We start from the raw sequence: 21,460 nt of genomic DNA on the forward strand, positions 1-21,460 counted from the left end.
GTTTCTAATAAATATTGAGCTAATTTTGAAGGCTTGATTCACAACATTTTTTTGCCCATATGAGTTCTTGCACATTCACTAAGGGATGAACTGTGAGCAAAGGCTTTTCCACACTTATTAAATGTATAGGGCTTCTCTTCAGTATGAGTTCTCTCAAGTCGAGTAACGGCTGAGCTATTTTGGAAGGCTTCCTCATGTGCATTAGAGACATAACAGTTTCTCTCCACGAAGGATTTCCTAGTGTTGAATAATGTCAGTCATGCAACAGAATGCTTTTCCACATGTATTATGTTTGTCGGGTGTCTCTTCAGTGTGAGTTCTAGTACGTTGCCTTAAGGAGGAAAACTCACACTAAAAGCTTTCCCACGTTCAGTACATTCACAGGGCTTCCCCCAGAATCAGTTTTTTGATGCAGGATGAGCTGGGAGGTCTTGTTTCTTGTTGCTTTATCACATTCTTTACAATCACAGGTTTTCTTTCCTGTATCGGTTCTGTCATGCTGCAAGGAAGCTGAGCTGCATTTGACGGCTTCTTCCCATTGATTGCCTTCACAGGGCTTCTCTCCCATATGAGTTCTCATATGCTGAAAAAGAGATGAACTATCAGTAAAGCCTTTCCTACATTGACTATAATTATAAAGTTTCTCCCCAGTGTGAATTTTCCATTGTATAAGGAGGTGTGCTTTTCTGCTTCAGGCTTTCAGGCAGAGACTGCATTCTTAGGGTTCCTCACCTGTGTGGATTCTTATGTGTCTAGCACAGGATGGGCAATCAGTAAAGGGTTTCTCATACTCATTGCATCCACAGAGTTTGTCTTTAGTATGTATTCTTTGATGTCCAATTAGGTATAACTTCTGCCTGAATACCTCCTTACATTCACTACATTCTGCCTTGTATGAATTTTTTTTTTTTTTTTTTTTTTTTTTTTTTTGTGAGACGGAGTCTCACTGTATCTCCCAGGCTGGAGTGCAGTGGCGCGATCTCGGCTCACTGCAAGCTCCGCCTCCCGGGTTCACGCCATTCTCCCGCCTCAGCCTCCCAAGTAGCTGGGACTACAGGCGCCCGCCACCGTGCCAGGCTAATTTTTTGTATTTTTAGTAGAGACGGGGTTTCACCATGTTAGCCAGGATAGTCTCGATCTCCTGACCTCGTGATCCACCCGCCTCGGCCTCCCAAAGTGCTGGGATTACAGGCTTGAGCCACCGCGCCCGGCCGCATGAATTTTTTCATGCTTCATTTAAGGTGAGTTATAACTGAACAAATGATTTTTCATCTCCATTAAATTGATAAAGGTTATTTCTTCTATAATTAAGTAAATCAAAATTATGCTTCAAGCCCCTTCCACTTAAGACATGTTCATGGAGTTTTGTCTTGAGGGGATACTGTTGACAAAAGCCTCACATTCATAGACTTTCTGCTCAGTACATGTTTTCTCACAGATGAAATTAACTTGATTCAGAAGTCTCTCCTCGACCAGGCATGGTGGCTCACACCTGTGGTCCCAACACTGTGGGAAGTCAAGGTGGGTGGATCACTTGAGGTGAGGAATTTGAGACCAGCCTGGTCAACATGGTGAAACTCCATCTCCACTAAAAATACAAAATTAGGCTGGGCGCAGTGGCTCACACTTGTAATCCCAGCACTTTGGGAGGCTGAGGTGGGCAGATCACGAGGTCAGGAGATCGAGACCATCCTGGCTAATATGGTGAAACCCTGCCACTACTAAAAATACAAAAAAATTAGCCAAGTGTGGTGGCGGTCACCCGTAGTCCCAGCTACTCGGGAGGCTGAAGCAGGAGAATGGCATGAACCCGGGAGGCAGAGCTTGAGGTGAGCCAAGATTGCACCACTGCACTCCAGCCTAGGTGACAGAGCAAGACTCTGTCTCAAAAAAAAAAAAAAAAAAAAAAAAATTAGCTGGGCATCGTGGCGCACACCTGTAATCCTAGCTACTCAGGAGGTTGAGGCAGGAGAATCACTTGAACCCAGGAGGCAGAGGTTGCAGTGAGCCGAGATCGCACCATTGCACTCCAGCTTGGGCAACAAGAGCAAAACTCCACCTCAAAAAAAGAAAGAAAGAAAAGAAAAGAAAAGTGTCTCCTTGTTTTCTTGGTGCATCTCTATTTGGTTACCAACTTCCTAGTCATTTCCTAAAATTTATCACTTGTGAATCTTTCCATTATCACACTGTGGAATTAAACTTTTTTACACATACCCCTTGTTGGGTATATACTCTTATTTTGTTCTATATATCAAATTTTTTTTTACTTATTAGTTTTTACATCTGACTTTCATTAAGTGCAGGCACGTTAGAGACCAAGATCTTAGCTCTAGACTTCAAGGTTTTTTTCTTTTCTTTTCTTTTCTTTTTTTCTTTTTTTTTTTTTTTTTTTGAGATGGAGTCTTGCTCTTTTGCCCAGGCTGGAATGCAGTGGCACGATCTCGGTGCACTGTAACCTTCACCTCCTGGGTTCACGCCATTCTCCTGCCTCAGCCTCCTGAGTAACTGGGACTACAGGCACCCGCCACCAAGCCCGGCTAATTTTTTGTATTTTTTTCAGTTTGGGCACTACTGACATTTGGGCTGGATAACTGTTTCTGTAGGAGACTGGGGTGGGTGGGGAGGCTGCCATCCACTGCACTGTAGGATGCTGAGTAGTGTCTTTGGCCTCTACCCAGGCAGAAGCATCCATGTGACAACCAAAACTGTCTCCAGACGTTGCCAATTGTCCTCTAGGGGGCGAAACTGCCACCAAGTGAGAATCACTAACCCAGAAAAGTGAGCGTTCAACACACAATAAATGCTTGTTAAATTTATTACACAGCTGGAAAATGATGTAGGGGCAAGTTAAAAAGTAACACAAACTGGCCGGGCATAGTGGCTCATGCCTGTAATCCCAACACTTTGAAGGCCGAGGCAGGCAGATCACCTGAGTTGAGAGTTCGAGGCCAGCCTGGCTAACATAGTGAAACCCCATCTCTACTAAAAATACAAAAATTAGCCAGGCGTAGTGACAGGCTCCTGTAATGCCAGCTACGACGTCACCCGTGAGGCCCCGCGGCGCCTCCTCCTAAAGCTCGGCTGGGAAACCGTCCGCTTCCCCAAGACTGAGGGGCTTGTCGCCATGTTGTTTTAGTTTTCCTGCACGATTCCTGGGTGGCTGAGGCAAATACGCTTGAAGGCCTGAGACTTTTAAGTCTCTTCCGCACCCTCTTTTCTGTCTCTTCTACCTGGAGGATGACTGTTTTTTGGGTTTTGTTGCTGGCATTGTACAAGGGAGGCTGAGGCAGGAGAATCACTTGAACCTGGGAGGTGGAGGTTGCACTGAGCCAAGATCCCTGCCATTGCACGCCAGCCTGGGCAACAAGAGCAAAACTCCATCTCAATCACAACAACAAAAAGTAATGCAAACTCATCAGGGTTTTGGTCATTTCCTGCACCTCCTGAGGAAGGGCATAGGGCTGAGGAACAGATTATGGGAAGGACAAACAGATGTGAGAATCCAGGCTGGCTCTATGCCCTACCCAATTATGTAGCCCCAAGTCTCAGCCTTAGCTGACATGGGGCCACACTGAAGTCTTGTGAAAGACAGGAGACCATGTTGAGGCAGGGACAAACTTGCCTACAGGTGATTCAGGTAAATCCCACAAGTTCAGCCACAGAAAACAAGCATAACCATGTGCAAAGCCTTCCACGAGGCCACTTGTCACAGGGTTGTTTTAATTCAAGCAACATCAACATACACCAGAAATTCGTGAAGGAAATTATGGCACATTTGTATAACTTCAGTGTCAAGAAGCCAGTGGTATTTTGCAGATAATGCAAGGTCTGTAGATCCAAAATTAAGTTGGGTGTCTTCCTTTAGTGTACAAACACCTTGGATATTTGAGGGAATCCAAAGACAAGGTTCTAGGCATTTTATACATGTTAACTCATGTATTACGTTAATTCTCACAATAATCCTTTGGAACTAGTACTATCACCATCCCTGCCTTATTGAGGAGGAAATGGGGTACAGAGAGCTTAAGCAACTTGCCAGTGTCACGCAGCAGGGAAGTGCGTAGGAAGGGCTGGAACCCACGCAGCCTCGCTGCATGTTTGTGGAATGAACACAGGACTCAAACACACAACCATCTGGCTGAGGCTGCATGAGCAGCCAGAAGCCGGGTCGCAACGCAATCTCCCTACAGGCACAAATGGGGTGCCCCTTGAGACAGGAATAATAAAGGTGGTCGCAGGAGAACGGAAAATTCCAGGCAACAGTTTCGCATGACTAGCAAAGGAAATCGTTGAAATAGCTGCATAAGTTAGCGGCGGATAAGACCCTGAAAACCAGGGTGTGGGCCAAGCTGGCTAAAGCCAACTGGACCCAACATGGTGCTGGATTTGACCCGTCTCAGCTAGGACCTCTCATTATGTGCTCATTTACATACTAAGTCACACACCCACTGTGACAGTTCTGGGGAACACCCATATTTAGTATAAAAACGGGTGGCACCACAGTACAAATAAGTGTTTACCTTTTTCCAAGAACCTTCATGAATATTCCACCCCTTGGTTAAATAAATATTTACAGGTAGCAGCCCCAAACCCCGTTGGGCGTGATGCTCTGTGGTATGGTTGCACTTTTCTTTCTTCAGTATGTATTTATTCCCTTTGCAATGAATCTCCACACTTTGCTCTGCTCCTCCATGAATTCCTTCTTACGACAGCGTCAAGAGCCTGGACACCAGTCCAGGTGGAGGCCTCACCAGCATCTTGGGGCCTCCCTGGGCACAGACGCGTGAGCGCCCGGCCTGGAGACCTGACTCTGGCAACCGCCTCAGGCGGAGAGATGGAAGCTGGCAGGACGCAGTCGCCACCGCGCGGACCCAGCCCCCCGCCAGCCTTGGCCCCTCGTGCGCCGGGACAGGGCCGCAAATGACTGTGCCTGGGATTCGCCGGCCCAGGCGCCGCGCGGCTCTACGCGCGCCCAAAGCCACCCTCCGCGCAAACCACCCCCGGGGGACAACGTCACCCGTGAGGCCCCGCGGCGCCTCCTCCTAAAGCTCGGCTGGGAAACCGTCCGCTTCCCCAAGACTGAGGGGCTTGTCGCCATGTTGTTTTAGTTTTCCTGCACGATTCCTGGGTGGCTGAGGCAAATACGCTTGAAGGCCTGAGACTTTTAAGTCTCTTCCGCACCCTCTTTTCTGTCTCTTCTACCTGGAGGATGACTGTTTTTTGGGTTTTGTTGTTGTTGTTTTGAGACAGAGCCTCTCTCTGTCGCCCAGGCTGGAGTGCAATGGCGCCATCTCGGCTCACTGCAAGCTCCGCCTCCCGGGTTCAAGCGATTCTCCTGCCTCAGCCTCCCGAGTAGCTGGGACTACAGGCACGCACCACAATGCCCAGCTAATTTTTGTATTTTTAGTACAGACGGGGTTTCGCCACGTTGGTCAGGCTGGTCTCAAACTCCTGACCTCAGGTGATCCGCCCTCCTCGGCCTCCCAAAGTGCTGGGATGACAGGAGTGAGCCACCGCGCCCGGCGGGGATGACTGTTATTAACAATGGCTGGCGTGGTTTCTGGCACCAGCCCGCCTACCACACCCCACCTCGCTTGAGGCTGAATGGGTAGCGGAGGGAACCCGCCCCTGGGCTGGTTTTCTCTGAACCCTAACTCCTGCCTTTAGGCCCCACCCGCTCTAGGCCAGCAACTCCATGTTTCCTGGCCACGCTGGAGCCCCGCACCGACTCCCACATTTCTGGAGGCCTCAGCCCGGCACTGCGCAGACGCAGCGTGTGGAGCCCGGAACTCTTGTGTTGCCGGGAGACTCGGGGGAGGCGGCGCCGGAAGGGGCGGGTCCGAGCTGAGATTTCCAGAGCCCGGGAGCCGGAAGTCCGAGGAACTGTACCTCCATCATGACGACTCCGGTTACGTAAAAACATCCAAACAGAAAATGCTGGCCAGGCTCATGCCTGTAATCCCAGCACTTTGGGAGGCCGAGGCGGGAGGATCGCCTGCGCCCAGGAGTTGGAGACCAGCCTGGGCAACATAGTGAGACCCTCCCCCCCCATCTCTACAAAAAATTTAAAAATTAGCTAACTGAGATCGCGCCACTGCACTCCAGCCTGGGCGGCAAAGTGAGACTATGTCTCAAAAAACTTTAAAAATTACCCCACGCCTGTAGTGTCAGATAGTCGGGAGGCAGAGGTTGGAGGATGACTTGAGCCTCGGGGATCAAGGCTGTAGTGAGGTATGATCGCACCCCTGCATTCCAGCCTGGGAAACAGAGCAAGACCCTGTCTCAAAAAGTATATAAAAGAAAAAAAGGGCTGGGTCGGTGGCTCACTCCTGTCATCCCAGCACTTTGGGAGGCCGAGGCGGGTGGATCACCTGAGGTCAGGGGTTAGAGACCAGCCTGACCAACAAGGTGAAACCCAGTCTCTATTAAAAATACAAAAATTAGCTGAGCATGATGGTGGGTGCCTGTCATCCCAGCTACTCGGGAGGCTGAGACAGAACTGCTTGAACCCGGGAGGTGGAGGTTGCAGTGAGCCGAGATCACATCACTGCACTCCAACCTGGGCAACAGAGCGAGAGACTCCGTCTCAAAAATAAAAAAGGCCGGGCACGGTGACTCACGCCTGTAACTCCAGTACTTTGGGAGGCCAAGGCGGGCAGATCACCTGAGGTCAGGAGTTTGAGACCAGTCTGGGCAACATAGCGAAACCCCGTCTCTACTAAAAATACAAAAAAATAGCCAGGTGTGGTGGCGGGTGCCTGTAATCCCAGCTACTTGGGAGGCTTAGGCAGGAGAATCACTTGAACCCGGGAAGCAGAGGCTGCAAAAGTGAGCCGAGATTGCGCCATTAAACTCCAGCCTGGGTGACAGAGTGAGACTCCGTCCCCGCCCCTGCTCTGCCCCCGGCCAAAAAAAAAAAAAAAAGAAAAGAAAAGAAAAAGAAAACGAACTGCAATAGAAAAATAAAAGTAGTACACTCTGGTCAAGCAGGGTAACCACTAGAACGTAAAATGATCTTTTTGAAACTATCCACATCTGTTACACGTGTTGAAAATGTAGGAGATATATATATGTTTAATATATACATACTCATATATATATATAAAACAAAAAGGATGGTTACTACAAGGAAAACAGGTAAACATTAATTGGAGTAAAAGAATATCATTTTATATAAGGGACTTGAACATCTAACTGGGCACGGTGGCTCACGCCTATAATCCCAGCACTTTGGGAGGCCCAGAGGGGTGGATTACTGGAGGTCAGGAGTTCCAGACCTGGGCAACATAGCAAGACCTCGTCTTTATTAAAAAATAGATAGATAGGTAGATAGATAGATAGATAGATAGATAGATAGATAGATAGAAAAAACATCAAAAGAGGGAGAGAGAAAGACAGATGTGGCAAAATATACACAATTGGTAAATTTGGGTGAAGGGAATATGAGTTATTTCTACTACTCTTGTAATTCTTATGTATATTTGCAATGATTTCTAAATAAAAGTTTTAACTTACAAATTGAAATAAATAAAGTTTAAAACATTTGTCTAGAAATGTAGTAGAATGTCTAGAAATATAGTAGACCTAGCTAGCCTTTTCTAGACAAATGTTTTAAACTCTTACACAGAGATGAGTTAATCAAGAAACGTATGTCCTGGAAAAACCCATGATATGGGTGGAGCCACCTGGGAATAAAAGGTTGGAACATCGTAATCCCTGTCAGACTCAACTTTCATCCATTCTCATCCAGGCACTATGGAGTCTAATCCAGGCACTTTGGAAGGCTGAGGCTGGAGGATCTCTTGAGGCCAGGAGTTTGGGACCACCCTGGGCAACATAGCAAGATCTCATTTCTGAAAAAAGAATTATCGTCCACTCTCACCCAGAACAGCTCTCCGAACTGTAAGTTTCATTCAAGGTTTGCTTGTTTGGGTGATGGGATGTGTGTGTATGTGTGTTGGAAGGAGGGTTTTTCTAAACTTAATGCCCTAAAGATATCGTCAGATACTGTGATGAGGGGAATTTCATCTCCTACCCTTTATGAGGCTGAATTGTAAATTAGAAAATCCTGATTCCAGGTTTTTATTTTGAGGGATAGTTTTCTGTTGTCTGTGGCATTGGATACTGGCATCTTCAGAAAAGAGCATGCATTCAAAATGAAAATGATGAAGGCGGCCGGGCGCGGTGGCTCAAGCCTGTAATCCCAGCACTTTGGGAGGCCGAGACGGGCGGATCACGAAGTCAGGAGATCGAGACCATCCTGGCTAACACGGTGAAACCCCGTCTCTACTAAAAAATACAAAAAACTAGCCGGGCGAGGTGGTGGGTGCCTGTAGTCCCAGCTACTCGGGAGGCTGAGGCAGGAGAATGGCGTGAATCCGGGAGGCGGAGCTTGCAGTGAGCTGAGATCCGGCCACTGCACTCCAGCCTGGGCGACACAGCGAGACTCCGACTCAAAAAAAAAAAAAAAAAAAAAAAGAAAATGATGAAGGCTATCTGTCTTTTGAACTCAGCTCAGGGAAAAGCTGAGTTAAAATTAGAGATCACTCTAATTTTTGTGATTCCTCCTTTCATTAAATTTAAGGTCCAGTGAGGGTGAAGTTTCCCTAAAGAGGCACTAATTTATCAGCCGCAACAGGATGAAATAGAGGGACTTTTCTTCACACTCTAGATATTATGTTAGGATCTCTCGGGAAACGGAGGACACATTAATTATAATCATGGAAGATTTTCTGCTTCCCACACAGTTTGCTGGGTTTGGCATAGTATAGTTCATGCCCTACATTGAAGAAATGTGGACACCCATCAACTGCAGCCATTTCTAACTGCACATCCCTGTTTCTTTAGCTGAATTGACTCCTAAAAGTCCCTTAATGTATTAATAATGTATTTGGACCTCAGTTTTCTTACTATGTTAAATGTAATAAAATTGAATATCATATGGTCACTTGCAGAATTAAATTGTATTAAGGCATATAAATCATACAGACTGATATAGTACAACAAACAATAAACCTGTAATAAATGTCACTAAACTCCCTTTCCTCCCATGATGGAGACTTAATTTTCTCCATATGAGGCATCCCTGTAGTTTAATATATTCTTAGAATTAGCAATAGGAATATGATGTTGACAATTATGGTAATTACTTATGTGCAGACATGATTTTGAGCCATTTTAGCCCAATGGCTTATCCTAAGAAGTCGCTGTTATTATTGCTGCCCCATTTTCACTTATGTGAAACTAAGACTCAGGAGGGTTGAGTTTCAGCTTTCATATTATAAAAGCAGTAAGTGGTGAAGCCAGGCTTGGAATCCTGGAAATTGGAATGTACAATGTGTGATCTCTGTGCATCCTCTCTGTAGTGCCTCTTTGTAACAAGGAAAAAATAAAGATGCTTAAAGTTCTAGGTGAGCAAAGTCAGAACTAGTCTTTAAGGTAGAGACCCATAAAGCATAGGGTTTATCAGGCAACAAATGTTAGAAAGTCTGGTTATGGCAGAGTTCCAAGAAAACCAATGAATGTGAGGTTGGTTGATATACTAATCTAATCTGTGTAATTGGGGAGGGGCGCTTTTAGGAATGCATCTAGAGATAATCCCATTAACACACCAGGTTTTCTCCCAGATTGAATTAACGTAAAGGATTTTGGAGGAAGGTTGGTTTTCCCAGTTTCTAAGATATAATGCAATAAATTAACACGAAAGATGGTTGGGACTATGTGCAGACTTTTTAAATAAAGCTCAGTTTCAGGACTCTGACCTTTTTCTTTCTTTCTAGTAACAGCCGTGGCAGTCAGGGCTCTGCCTGCAGTGTGACCATGGACAGCTCTCCAAAGCTTAAACTTCCGTAAATTGACTCAAGTTTCTTCGGAAACAACTGTGAGTAGGCAAAGGGCAATTTTTTCTGTTGGTTTCATTGGGATTTCACTGCTTTTCCTGAAATTGGAACGTTAGAAGCAAGTAGGCATTCCTGATTGCCTGGAGAGAAATAGGCAAATGAGTAAGGGGAGGGAGCAAATTAACAGAGATATTTTTTGTTTTTTCTGAAATCTCTGTTTGTGTTTTGAGATATCTTTCCCTCCATGTTTTTTTTTTTCACTCTTCATATTTCCCTTTCTCTGTCTCTCTCCCCACCTCAGTTTTGCTAATTAGCTAGCACAACAACTCGCCATCTTACTGCCTTTCCTTACTCCCTGTTTTGTGTGTGTGTGTGTGTGTGTGTGTGTGTTTTGTGTTTTCTTGAGACAGAGTCTCACTCTGTTGCCCCGGCTGGAGTGCAGTGGCGAGATCTTGGCTCACTGCAACCTCCACCTCCAGGGTTCAAGCAATTCTCCTGCCTCAGCCTCCCAAGTAACTGGCACTATAGGCGCCCACCACCATGCCCGGCTAATTTTTGTATTTTTAGTAGAGACCAGGTTTCACCATGTTGGCCAGGCTGGTCTCAAACTCCTGACCTCAGGTGATCTGTCTGCCTCGACCTCCCAAAGTGCTGGGATTACAGGCATGAGCCACCACACCCGGCCCGTACTCCCTGTGTTGACACTACTGGTTGCATATCCAGCATTTACTCTCTGCCCCATCAATTCTTCCTAATAGTATTCCAGTTTTCCTTCATGTTTTCCAACTTCTGCAATCCACTCCAGTCCAAATATGACAGCGAATGATAACTCATCAGGTATGGTTTTAATTTTCATTTTCCTTTTTGATACGGAGTTTCCACTCTTGTTGCCCAGGCTGGAGTGCAGTGGCGTGATCTCAGCTCACTGCAACCTCCGCCTCTGGGGTTCAAGCAGTTATCCTGCCTCAGCCTCAAGTAGCTGATATTACAGGTGCCTGCCACCACACCTGGCTAACTTTTTGTACTTTTTAGAAGAGACGCGGTTTCACCATGTTGGCCAGGCTGGTCTTGAACTCCTGACCTCAGGTGATCTGCCCACCTCAGCCTCCTAAAGTGCTGGGATTACAGGTGTGAGCCACTGTGCCCGCCCTTGTGCAGGTTTTCAAAGGGAATGCTTCCAGTTTTTGCCCATTCAGTATGGTATTGGCTATGGGTTTGTTACAAATAGCTCTTATTATTTTGGGATATGTTCCGTCAATTCCCAGTTTATTGAAAGTTTTTAGCATGAAACGATGTTGAATTTTATGGAAGGCCTTTTCTGCATCTATTGAGATAATCATATGGTTTTTGTCATTAGTTCTGTTTATATGCTGGATTACATTTATTGATTTGCTTATGTTGAAGCAGCCTTGCATCCCAGGGATGAAGCTGACTTGATCATGGTGGATAAGCTTTTTGATGTGCTGCTGGATTCTGTTTGCCAGTATTTTATTGAGGATTTTTGCATTGATGTTTATCAGGGATATTGGCCTGAAATTGTCTTATTTTGTTGTGTCTCTGTCAGATTTTGGTATCAGGATGATCCTGGCCTCATAAAATGAGTTAGGGAGGAGTCCCTATATTTCTATTGTTTGGAATAGTTTCAGAAGGAATGGTACCAGCTCCTCTTTGTACCTCTGGTAGAATTCGGCTGTCAGTCCATCTGGTCCTGGGCTTTTTTTGGTTGTTAGGCTATTAATTACTGCCTCAATTTCAGAACTTGTTATTGGTCTGTTCAGGGGTTCGGCTTCTTCGTGATTTAGTCTTGGGAGGGTACATGTGTCCAGGAATTTATCCATTTCTTCTAGATTTTCTAGTTTATTTGTGCAGAGGTGTTTGTAGTATTCTCTGATGGTAGTTTGTATTTCTGTGGCATCAGTGGTGATATCCCCTTTATCATTTTTTATTGTCTATTTGATTCTTCTCTCTTTTCTTCTTTATTAGGCTGGCTAACCGTCTATTTTGTTAATCTTTTCAAAAATCCAGCTCCTGGATTCATTGATTTTTTTGAAGGGTTTTCGTGTCTCCATCTCCTTCAGTTCTGCTCTGATCTTAGTTATTTCTTGCCTTCTGCTAGCTTTTGAATTTGTTTGCTCTTGCTTCCCTAGTGCTTTCAGTTGTGATGTTAGGGTGTTGATTCAGATCTTTCCAGCTTTCTGATATGGGCATTTAGTGCTATAAATGTCCCTCTTAACACTGCTTTAAATGTGTCTCAGAGATTCTGGTATGTTGTCCTTTTGTTCTCATTGGTTTCAAAGAATTTCTTTATTTCTTTATTTTTATTTTTCCTTTTTTTTTTTTTTTTTTCTGAGACAGAGTTTCACTCTGTCACTCAGGCAGGAGTGCAGTAGCACAATCGTGGCTCACTACAAGCTCCGCCCCCCAGGTTCAAGTGATCCTCCTGCCTCAGGCTCCAGAGTAGCTGGGATTACAGGCCTGCACCACCACACCTGGCTAATTTTTGTGTTTTTAGTGGAGACGGGGTTTCACCATATTGGCCAGGCTAGTCTTGAACTCCTGACCTCAAGTGATCCACCTGCCCCAGCCTCCCAAAGTGCTGGGATTACAGGCATGAGCCACCACTTCCAGACAGAACTTCTTTATTTTTGCCTTAATTTCGTTATTTACCCAGTAGTCATTCAGGGTCAGGTTGTTCATTTCCGTGTAGTTGTGTGGGTTAGTGAGTTTCTTAATCCTGAGTTCTAATTTGATTGCACTGTGGTCTGAGAGCTTTTATTTTTTAATTAACTAATTTTTTTTTTTTCTTGTGAAACAGTCTCACTCTGTCCCCCAGGCTGGAGTGTAGTGGCACGATTTCGGTTCACTGCAAGCTCCGCCTCCCGGGTTCACGCCATTCTCCTGCCTCAGCCTCCCGAGTAGCTGGGACTACTGGTGCCCGCCACCACGCCCAGCTAATTTTTTGTATATTTTTAGTAGAGATGGTTTCACCATGTTGGCCAGGATGGTCTCGATCTCCTGACCTCGTGATCCCCCAGCCTTGGCCTCCCAAAGTGCTAGGATTACAGGCGTGAGCCACCGCACCCAGCCTAGAGCTTGTTTGTTATGACTTCCGTTCTTTTGCATTTGCTGAGGGGTGTTTTACTTCCAATTATGTGGTAGATTTTAGAATCAGTGCTATGAGGTGCTGAGAAGAATGTATATTCTGTTGATTTGGGGTGGAGAGTTATGTAGATGTCTATTAGATCCGCTTGGTCCAGAGCTGAGTTTAAGTCCTGAATATCCTGGCTAATTTTCTGTCTCATTGATCTGTCTATTATTGACAGTGGGATGTTAAAGTCTCCCACTATTATTGTGTGGGAGTCTAAGCCTCTTTGTAGGTCCCTGAGAACTTGCTGTATGAATCTGGATACTCCTGTATTGGGTGCATATATATTTAGGATAGTTAGCTCTTCTTGTTGCATTGATCCCTTTACCATTATGTAATGCCCCTCTGTCTTTTTTATCTTGGTTGGTTTAAAGTCTGTTTTATCAGAGACAAGGATTGCAGCCCCTCCTCTTTTTTTTTTTTTTTTCTTTCTTTTTTTTTTTTGCTTTCCATTTGCTTGGCAAATATTCTTCCATCCCTTTATTTTGAGCCTATGTGTGTCTTTGCACATGAGACAGATCTCCTGAATATAGCACACCAATGAGTCCTGACTCTTTATCCAATTTGCCAGTGTGTATCTTTTAATTGGAGGCATTTAGCCCATTTACATTTAAGGTTAAGATTGTTATGTGTGAATTTGATCCTGTCGTCGTGATGCTAGCTGGTTATTTTGCACATTAGTTGATGCAGTTTCTTCTGTCCCATTGGTCTTTATATTTTGATGTGTTTTTGCAGTGGCTGCTACCGGCTTTCCTTTCCATATTTAGTGCTTCCTCCAGGAGCTCTTGTAAGGCAGGCCTGGTGGTGACAAAATCCCTCAGCATTTGCTTGTCTGTAGAGGATTTTATTTCTTCTTCACTTATGAAGCTTAGTTTGGGGCCGGGCGCGGTGGCTCACGCCTGTAATCCCAGCACTTTGGGAGGCCGAGGCGGGCGGATCACAAGGTCAGGAGATCGAGACCACGGTGAAACCCCGTCTCTACTAAAAATACAAAAAATTAGCCGGGCGCGGTGGCGGGCGCCTGTAGTCCCAGCTACTCAGGAGGCTGAGGCAGGAGAATGGCGTGAACCCGGGAGGCGGAGCTTGCAGTGAGCCGAGATCGCGCCACTGCACTCCAGCCTGGGCGACAGAGCAAGACGGAGTAAGGCTCGGTTTAAAAAAAAAAAAAAAAAAATGAAGCTTAGTTTGGCTGGATATGAAATTCAGGGTTGAAAATTATTTAAGAATGTTGAATATTGGCCCCCACTCTCTTCTGGCTTGTAGGGTTTCTGCAGCAATCCACTATTAATCTGATGGGCTTCCCTTTGTAGGAAACCTGACCTTTCTCTCTGGCTGCTCTTAACATTTTTTTCCTTTGTTTCAACCTTGGAGAATCTGATGATTATGTGTCTTACGGTTGCTCTTCTCAAGGAGTATCTTTGTGATATTCTCTATATTTCCTGAATTTGAATGTTGGCCTGTCTTGCTATGTTGGGGAAGTTCTCCTGGATAACATCCTGAAGTGTGTTTTCCAACTTGGTTCCATTCTCCCCGTCACTTTCAGGTACACCAGTCAATCGTAGGTTTGGTCTTTTCACGTAGTCCCATATTTCTTGGAGCCTTTGTTCATTCCTTTTCATTTTTTTTTCTCTAGTCTTGTCTTCATGCTTTATTTCATTAAGTTGATCTTCAGTCTCTGATATCCTTTCTTCCACTTGATCGATTTGGCTATTGATACTTGTGTATGCTTCACGAAGTTCTCTTGCTGTGTTTTTCAGCTCCATCAGGTCATTTATGTTCCTCTCTAAACTGGTTATTCTAATTAACAATTCCTGTAGCATTTTATCAAGGTTCTTAGCTTCCTTGCATTGGGTTAGAACATGCTCCTTTAGCTCAGAGGAGTTTGTTATTACCCACCTTCTGAAGCCTACTTCTGTCAATTCGTCAATCTCATTCTCCGTCCAGTTTTGTGCCCTCCTTGGAGAGGAATTGGCGATCATTTGGAGAAGACACATTCTGTTTTTTGGATTTTTCAGCGTTTTTGTGCTGGTTTTTCCTCATCGTCATGGATTTATCTACCTTTGATCTTTGAGGCTGATGACCTTTGGATGGGGTTATTGTGTGGGGGTCTTTTTTGTTCATGATGTTGTTGCTTTCTGTTTGTTAGTTTCTCTTCTAACAGTCAGGCCCCTCTTCTGCAGGTCTGCTGCAGTTTGCTGGGGGTCCACTCCAGACTCTGTTCACTTGGGCATCACCAGTGGAGGCTGCAGAACAGCAAAGATTGCTGCCTGTTCCTTCCTCTGGAAGCTTTGTCCCAGAGGGGCACCAGCCTGATGCCAGCCAGAGCTCTCCTGTGTGAGGTGTCTGTCAACCCCTGTTGGGAGGTGTCTTCCCAGTTAGGAGGCACGGGCATCAGGGCCCCTCTTGAGGAGGCAGCCTGTCCCTTAGCAGAGCTGTTGTGCTGGGAAATCCCTCTTATCAGGATCAGCTGCTCTCTTCAGAGCCAGCAGGCAGGAAAGATTAAATCTGCTAAAGCTGTGTGCCCACAGCCACCGCGTCCCCCAGCTGCTCTATCCCAGGGAGATGGGGATTTTATCTGTAAGCCCCTGACTGGGACTGTTACCCTTCCTTCAGAGATGCCCCACCCAGTGAGTAGGAATCTAGAGAAGCAGTCTGGCCACAGCTGCTTTGCCACGCTGTGGTGAATTTTGCCCAGTCCAAACCTCTCACCCTCCTTAGTACTGTCCAGGGAAAAGTGTCTACTAAAGCCTCAATAATCACGGATGCCCCTCCCCCAACCAAGCTCCATCATTCCAGGTCAACTTCAGACTGCTGCACTGGCAGTGAGAGTTTCAAGCCAGCGGTTCTTAGCTTGCTGGGCTCTGTGGGAGTGGGACCTGCTGAGTGAGACCACTTGGACCCCTGGCTTCAGTCCCCTTTCCAGGGGAGTGAATGGTTCTGTCTCACTGGAGTTTCAGGCACCACTGGGGTACAAAAAAAAAAAAAAACTCCTGCAGCTAGCTCGGTGTCTGCCCAAACAACTGGCCAGTTTTGTGCTTGAAACCCAGGGCCCTGGTGGTGTAGGTACACAGGGAATCTCCTGATCTGCAGATTGCAAAAACTGTGGGAAAAGCGTAGTATCCGGGCCAAGTAGCACAGTTCCTCACGGCTTCCCTTGGCTGGGGGAGGGAGGTCCCCGGCTCCTTGCAAGTCCCAGGTGAGGCAATGCCCCACCCTGCTTCTGCTCACCCTCTGTGGGTTGCACCCACTGCCTAACCAGTCCCAGTGAGATGAACTGGGTACCGCAGTTGGAAATGCAGAAGTCACCCCCCTTCTGCGTTGGTCTTGCTGGGAGCTGCAGACCGGAGCTGTTCCTATTTGGCCATCTTGGCCCCTCCCCTTTTTTAAATTTAAAAAAATTTATGTAGCGATGAGGTCTCCCTGTGTTGCCATGCTGGTTTTGAACTTCTGGCCTCAAGTGATCCTTCCACCTTGGCCTCCCAGAGTGCTAGGATTACAGGCATGAGCCACCATGTCCAACCAAATTTGTATTTTCTCGATGAGCAGTGATGTTGAACACCTTTTCATGTCTCTGTTGGCCATTTGTATCTTCTTTCTCGTCTAACAGCTCCCTTGAAAGAGTGTGTGCCCTCAGTCTATGTCTTCTACAGAACTGGCGTAGCTTCAGAATACGAGCAGTTCCCCAAAAGAGTGTTTTACTTAGAGCATAAGAAGACGAAAAATAAATCATTATTACATGTGGATGAGGTTTTTCATAAAATATAACTGTTAATATATTTTTGGTTAAAATGCATGTGTGCTTTTCTTCTTTAGGTTACATAAAGAAAGGATGATATCTCTAAAGGTACGTGGATTCATCCAGATTTGGAGCCAGAGGACTGGGATGACTAAGTTGAAAGAAGCTCTCATTGAAACAGTGCAAAGAAAAAAGGAAATTAAACTGGTGGTCACTTTCAAATCTGGAAAATTTGTAAGAATTTTTCAGTTGAGTAATAACATTAGAAGTGTGGTCCTTAGACATTGTAAAAAAAGACAAAGTCACCTGCGTTTAACTTTGAAAAACAATGTGTTCTTGTTTATTGACAAATTATCCTACAGAGATGCTAAACAGTTGAATATGTTCCTGGACATAATCCATCAAAACAAATTTCAGCAACCCATGAAACCTGATGATGACTGGAGTGTGTTTGAAAGCAGGAATGTGCTGAAGGAAATTGACAAAACTTCATTTTACAGCATTTGTAACAAGCCAAGTTATCAGAAGATGCCTTTGTTTATGTCAAAATCACCAACACATGTGAAAAAAGGGTTATTAGAAAATCAAGGTGGGAAGGAGAAAAACCCACTAGCATCTGGTCTACAGATGAATGAGGACATTCTGAAGGAACATAACCCTGTACCAAACAAGAAATATAAGACAGATTCCTTGAAATACATACAAAGCAATAGGAAGAACCCATCAAGTTTAGAGGATTTAGAAAAAGCTAGCGATTTGAAACTCGGGCCTTCATTCAAGACCAACTCTAATGGGCATCCTAACCTAGATGAGACTGTTCTTGCAACCCAGACTCTCGATGCCAAAAATGGTTTGACATTTCCGTTAGAACCAGCGCACAGCCAGGATGACCCGAGATGCAACGAAGCCCAGGTGCCTCTTGACTCTCATTCAGAGCAACTGCAGCAAGGGTTCCCCAATTTGGGAAACACCTGTTACATGAATGCAATTTTACAATCGCTGTTTGCAATTCCGTCTTTTGCTGATGACTTACTCACTCAAGATGTCCCATGGGAATATATTCCCTTTGAGGCTCTTATTATGACCTTGACCCAGCTGCTTGCTTTGAAAGATTTCTGTAGTACAGAGATCAAGAGAGAATTACTTGGGAATGTTAAAAAAGTCATTTCAGCAGTTGCAGAAATATTTTCTGGCAACATGCAGAATGATGCGCATGAGTTTTTAGGTCAGTGTTTAGACCAGCTGAAAGAAGACATGGAAAACTTAAATGCCATTTTGAATACTGGGAAAAAATGCGGGGATGAAAATTCATCTCCACAAATGCATGTTGGTAGTGCTGCCACCAAAGTGTTTGTTTGTCCTGTTGTTGCTAATTTTGAGTTTGAATTGCAGCTCTCCATTATCTGTAAAGCCTGTGGTCATGCTGTTCTCAAGGTAGAACCTAACAATTATCTCTCCATCAACCTGCACCAAGAAACAAAACCACTTCCTTTGTCCATTCAGAATTCTTTAGATCTTTTCTTTGGAGAAGAAGAGCTTGAATATAACTGTGAGATGTGTAAGCACAAGAGTTGTGTTGCAAGGCATACATTTAGTAGGCTCTCCAGGGTCTTTATCGTTCATCTGAAACGCTATAGCTTCAACAATGCTTGGTTGCTGGTGAAGAATAACGAGCAAGTTTATATTCCCAAATATTTAAGCTTATCTTCTTATTGCAATGAAAGCACCAAACCACCTCTTCCCTTGAGCAGTAATGCACCTGTTGGGAAATGTGAAGTCCTGGAAGTCTCTCAGATGATTTCTGAGATCACCAGCCTATTGACACCATCAATGAAGCTGACCTCAGAATCCAGTGATTCCCTGGTTCTACCCGTTGAACCAGAGAAGAATGCCGACCTACAAAGATCCCAGAGAGACTGTGGAGAAGAAAGCCAAGAGCAGCATCAGGGAGACCTGGAAAATGGTTCTGCACTAGAGTCAGAATTGGTCCACTTTAGAGATAGGGCAATAAGTGAACAGGAGCTTCCAGTGGCTGACTCACCGATGGACCAGGAAGACATTTCTCTTCCTGTGATCTGTGAAGATGGAGGGAAGCCGATCAGCAGCCCAGACACAAGGCTTGTCGAGCTTCATCTTCAAGAAGTGCCTCAACATCCAGAACTTCAGAAGTATGAGAAAACCAATACATTCGTAGAGTTCGATTTTGACAGTGTCATGGAGTCTACCAATGGCTTTTATGAGTGTAAAGAAAACAGGATTCCAGAAGGATCTCAAGGAATGACTGCACAGTTCCAGCAGTGTTTTGAGGAAAGCATCATAGAGGAATTTCTTCAGCAGGCACCACCTCCAGCTGTTAGGAAACTGGATGCCCAGGAACATGCAGAGGAGACCCCCAATCAGTCTACAGAATTAAGACTTCAGCAGGCTGACCTGAACCACCTCGAGGCATTGGGTTGTGATAACCCAGGAAACAAAAACATTTTAGATACAGAGAACACAAGAGGTGAAACCAAGGAACTGACAAGAAACGTGAAGATAGGGGATCCTCTCCAGGCCTACAGACTCATCAGTGTTGTCAGCCACATTGGGAGCTCCCCAAATTCAGGTCATTACATCAGCGATGTGTATGACTTTCAGAAGCAGGCCTGGTTCACATACAACGATCTACGTGTATCAGAAATCTCAGAGACCAAAATGCAGGAGGCAAGGCTTCACTCTGGGTATATCTTCTTCTACATGCACAATGGGGTTTTTGAGGAGCTGTTAAGAAAGGCAGAGAACTCTCGGCTACTTAGCACACAGGCAGGAGTGATCCCTCAGGGGGAATAAGAAGACGACTCTTTGTACAGAGCTGCTTGGCAAACTCACTCGGCCTCACTTCATCCTTGCAAGAAGAATCCTGTACTTCACTCAGAATGAAGGAACAAGTATCTCAGGATGAAAGCTCAATGAAAAACACTCATTTTGGGGTCTATCTATTTTAACTGCTTCAGACACCTAAATCCCAGAACTCAGGTGCATATGCATATTTTCCCCACAAGATTAGAATGGTGCTCTTCATGTGTTGACACAATGGTTTTCAAAATGTTGTTCTCCCACCGGCAACAGCAGCAGCTAGGGACTGATTAGAAAAGCACATTCTTGGGTTCCCCTCCGGACCAACTGACGCAGAAACAGGAGGTGTGAGCCAGCAATCGGATGGAGATGCTAGTGCTCATGAGAGTTGGAAGAACACTGGTAATGTGTGGAGTATCTTGGTGTATTTTGCTACTGTTGATATGGATTGTTTATGTTAGATAAATGATTTTCACTGAATTTTTTGCGTTCCCTTTATTTTGTCCCACTGAACCTAAGACTAGATAAGAGTCACTCCAAAAGTGGCAGCAGGGAAATTCCAACAAGAGAGTGCCCAAAACCATTCTGAGATCAGGCCAGTTGCGATTCCAAAGAAAGAAGCATTAAACGCCAGAGGGATCTGTCCGGAGCATTTATGAGGGGAACTTAGAGAGTGCTGCAGCATATCCTCAGGCGGACAGTGAGAGAAAAAGCATGGCCAACTGGCTGGGCACTGTCACTCATGCCTGTCATCCCAGCACTTTGGGAGGCCAAGGTGGAAGGACTGCTTGAGCAGACGAGTTCAAAGTCAGCCTGGGCAATATATCAAGACCCTGTCTCTGCAAAAGGTAATTTAGCAGCCAGGCACAGTGGCTCACACCTGTAATCCCAGCACTTTGGGAAACCAAGGCAGGCGGATCACCGGAGGCCAGGAGTTCGAGACCAGCCTGACCAACATGGTGAAACCCCATCTCTACTAAAAATAGAAAATTAGCTGGGCATGGTGGCGGGCACCTGTAGTCCCAGCTACTCGGGAGGCTGAGGCAGGAGAATCACTGGAACCCAGGAGATGGAGGTTGCAGTGAGCTGAGATCACGCCACTGCACTTCAGCCGGGGCAACAAAAGCAAAACTCCATTTCAAAATAAATAAATAAATTTGCCAGGCATGTCTCAGCTACTCAGGAGGCCGAGGTGGGAGGATCACTCGAGTCCGGGAGTTCAAGGCTGCAGTGAACTATGATCGCACTCCAGCCTGGGTGACAAAGACCCTGTCTAAAAAAAAAAGGTGGAGGATGGTCTACCTTGGTGTGTCTGCTGCCGTGAGACCGTCAGGGTATGGGGTTTATATAAGTTTATAAGGAATTTGGTCGAGGGCGGGGACCAGTTTCTTTTAGTGTTTTGGGCAGCAACCTAAACCTAAATACCTCTATCAGTGCCTGGGATTGTTTTAGGCTCTGGTTTGGATTCAAGCCTTCTGGGAAAAACCTGCAGCTTGGCTGGTGAGAGTGGTCAAAGCACTCCATGATTTTCAGTCAGGACACAAAAAGAAAGCAGGGGGGAATAGTTTTCCTTTGTAAAGTTATGAAAATAATAACCTCACCAATACATTGGCTGGCTTCCACATGTGTTTGCGACTGGTTACTAGTAAAATTTGCTATGCAGCAATCAACTGTATTTACCATTTTCCAATAATTTCAGGGCATAACATCAGGGTTATATGAAAAATGCGGTATATTAAAATCCATGTGATTTTTGTGAATTCAAAAGCACTGTAAGATGTTGCTCATGTTATTAATATGAATAAGATGATAAACCTATCCCCATAAATGTCCATTTCCCAGTGGCCAAGCCTTAAAGAGCCTATGATGTACCCAGTATCAGTGGGTGATGTATTAGACTGAATT

At 45.3% G+C, this 21,460-nt stretch overlaps 2 protein-coding genes across 3 annotated transcripts; one reads left to right on the forward strand and one right to left on the reverse strand.

Moving 5' to 3' along the window:
- Window positions 1-270: 270 nt before the first annotated feature.
- Window positions 271-6,041, reverse strand: LOC103880220 (zinc finger protein 551-like). 2 transcript variants are annotated; one of them, XR_641121.4, is made up of 2 exons: window positions 4,521-5,277; window positions 271-583 (listed from the first exon to the last, which is right to left on the reverse strand). XR_641121.4 is itself a non-coding variant. In XM_009195437.4 (2 exons), the coding sequence occupies exons 1-2, from the start codon at window positions 5,921-5,923 to the stop codon at window positions 347-349; spliced, it is 486 nt and encodes a 161-aa protein (XP_009193701.1). In that variant the 5' UTR covers window positions 5,924-6,041; the 3' UTR covers window positions 271-346. The 2 variants fall into 2 exon arrangements, 1 of the variants encoding a protein (XP_009193701.1); XM_009195437.4 differs by lacking the exon at window positions 4,521-5,277 and adding an exon at window positions 5,675-6,041.
- Window positions 6,042-7,346: 1,305 nt separating this feature from the next.
- On the forward strand, window positions 7,347-20,035 carry USP29 (ubiquitin specific peptidase 29). Its single transcript, XM_009195438.3, has 3 exons — window positions 7,347-7,902; window positions 9,780-9,880; window positions 16,798-20,035. The coding sequence occupies exon 3, from the start codon at window positions 16,814-16,816 to the stop codon at window positions 19,547-19,549; it is 2,736 nt and encodes a 911-aa protein (XP_009193702.2). The 5' UTR covers window positions 7,347-7,902; window positions 9,780-9,880; window positions 16,798-16,813; the 3' UTR covers window positions 19,550-20,035.
- The last annotated feature ends 1,425 nt before the right edge of the window (window positions 20,036-21,460 follow it).

The sequence above is a fragment of the Papio anubis genome, chromosome 20 (genome assembly GCF_008728515.1).
Source record: "Papio anubis isolate 15944 chromosome 20, Panubis1.0, whole genome shotgun sequence".
Taxonomy (NCBI): Eukaryota; Metazoa; Chordata; class Mammalia; order Primates; family Cercopithecidae; genus Papio; species Papio anubis.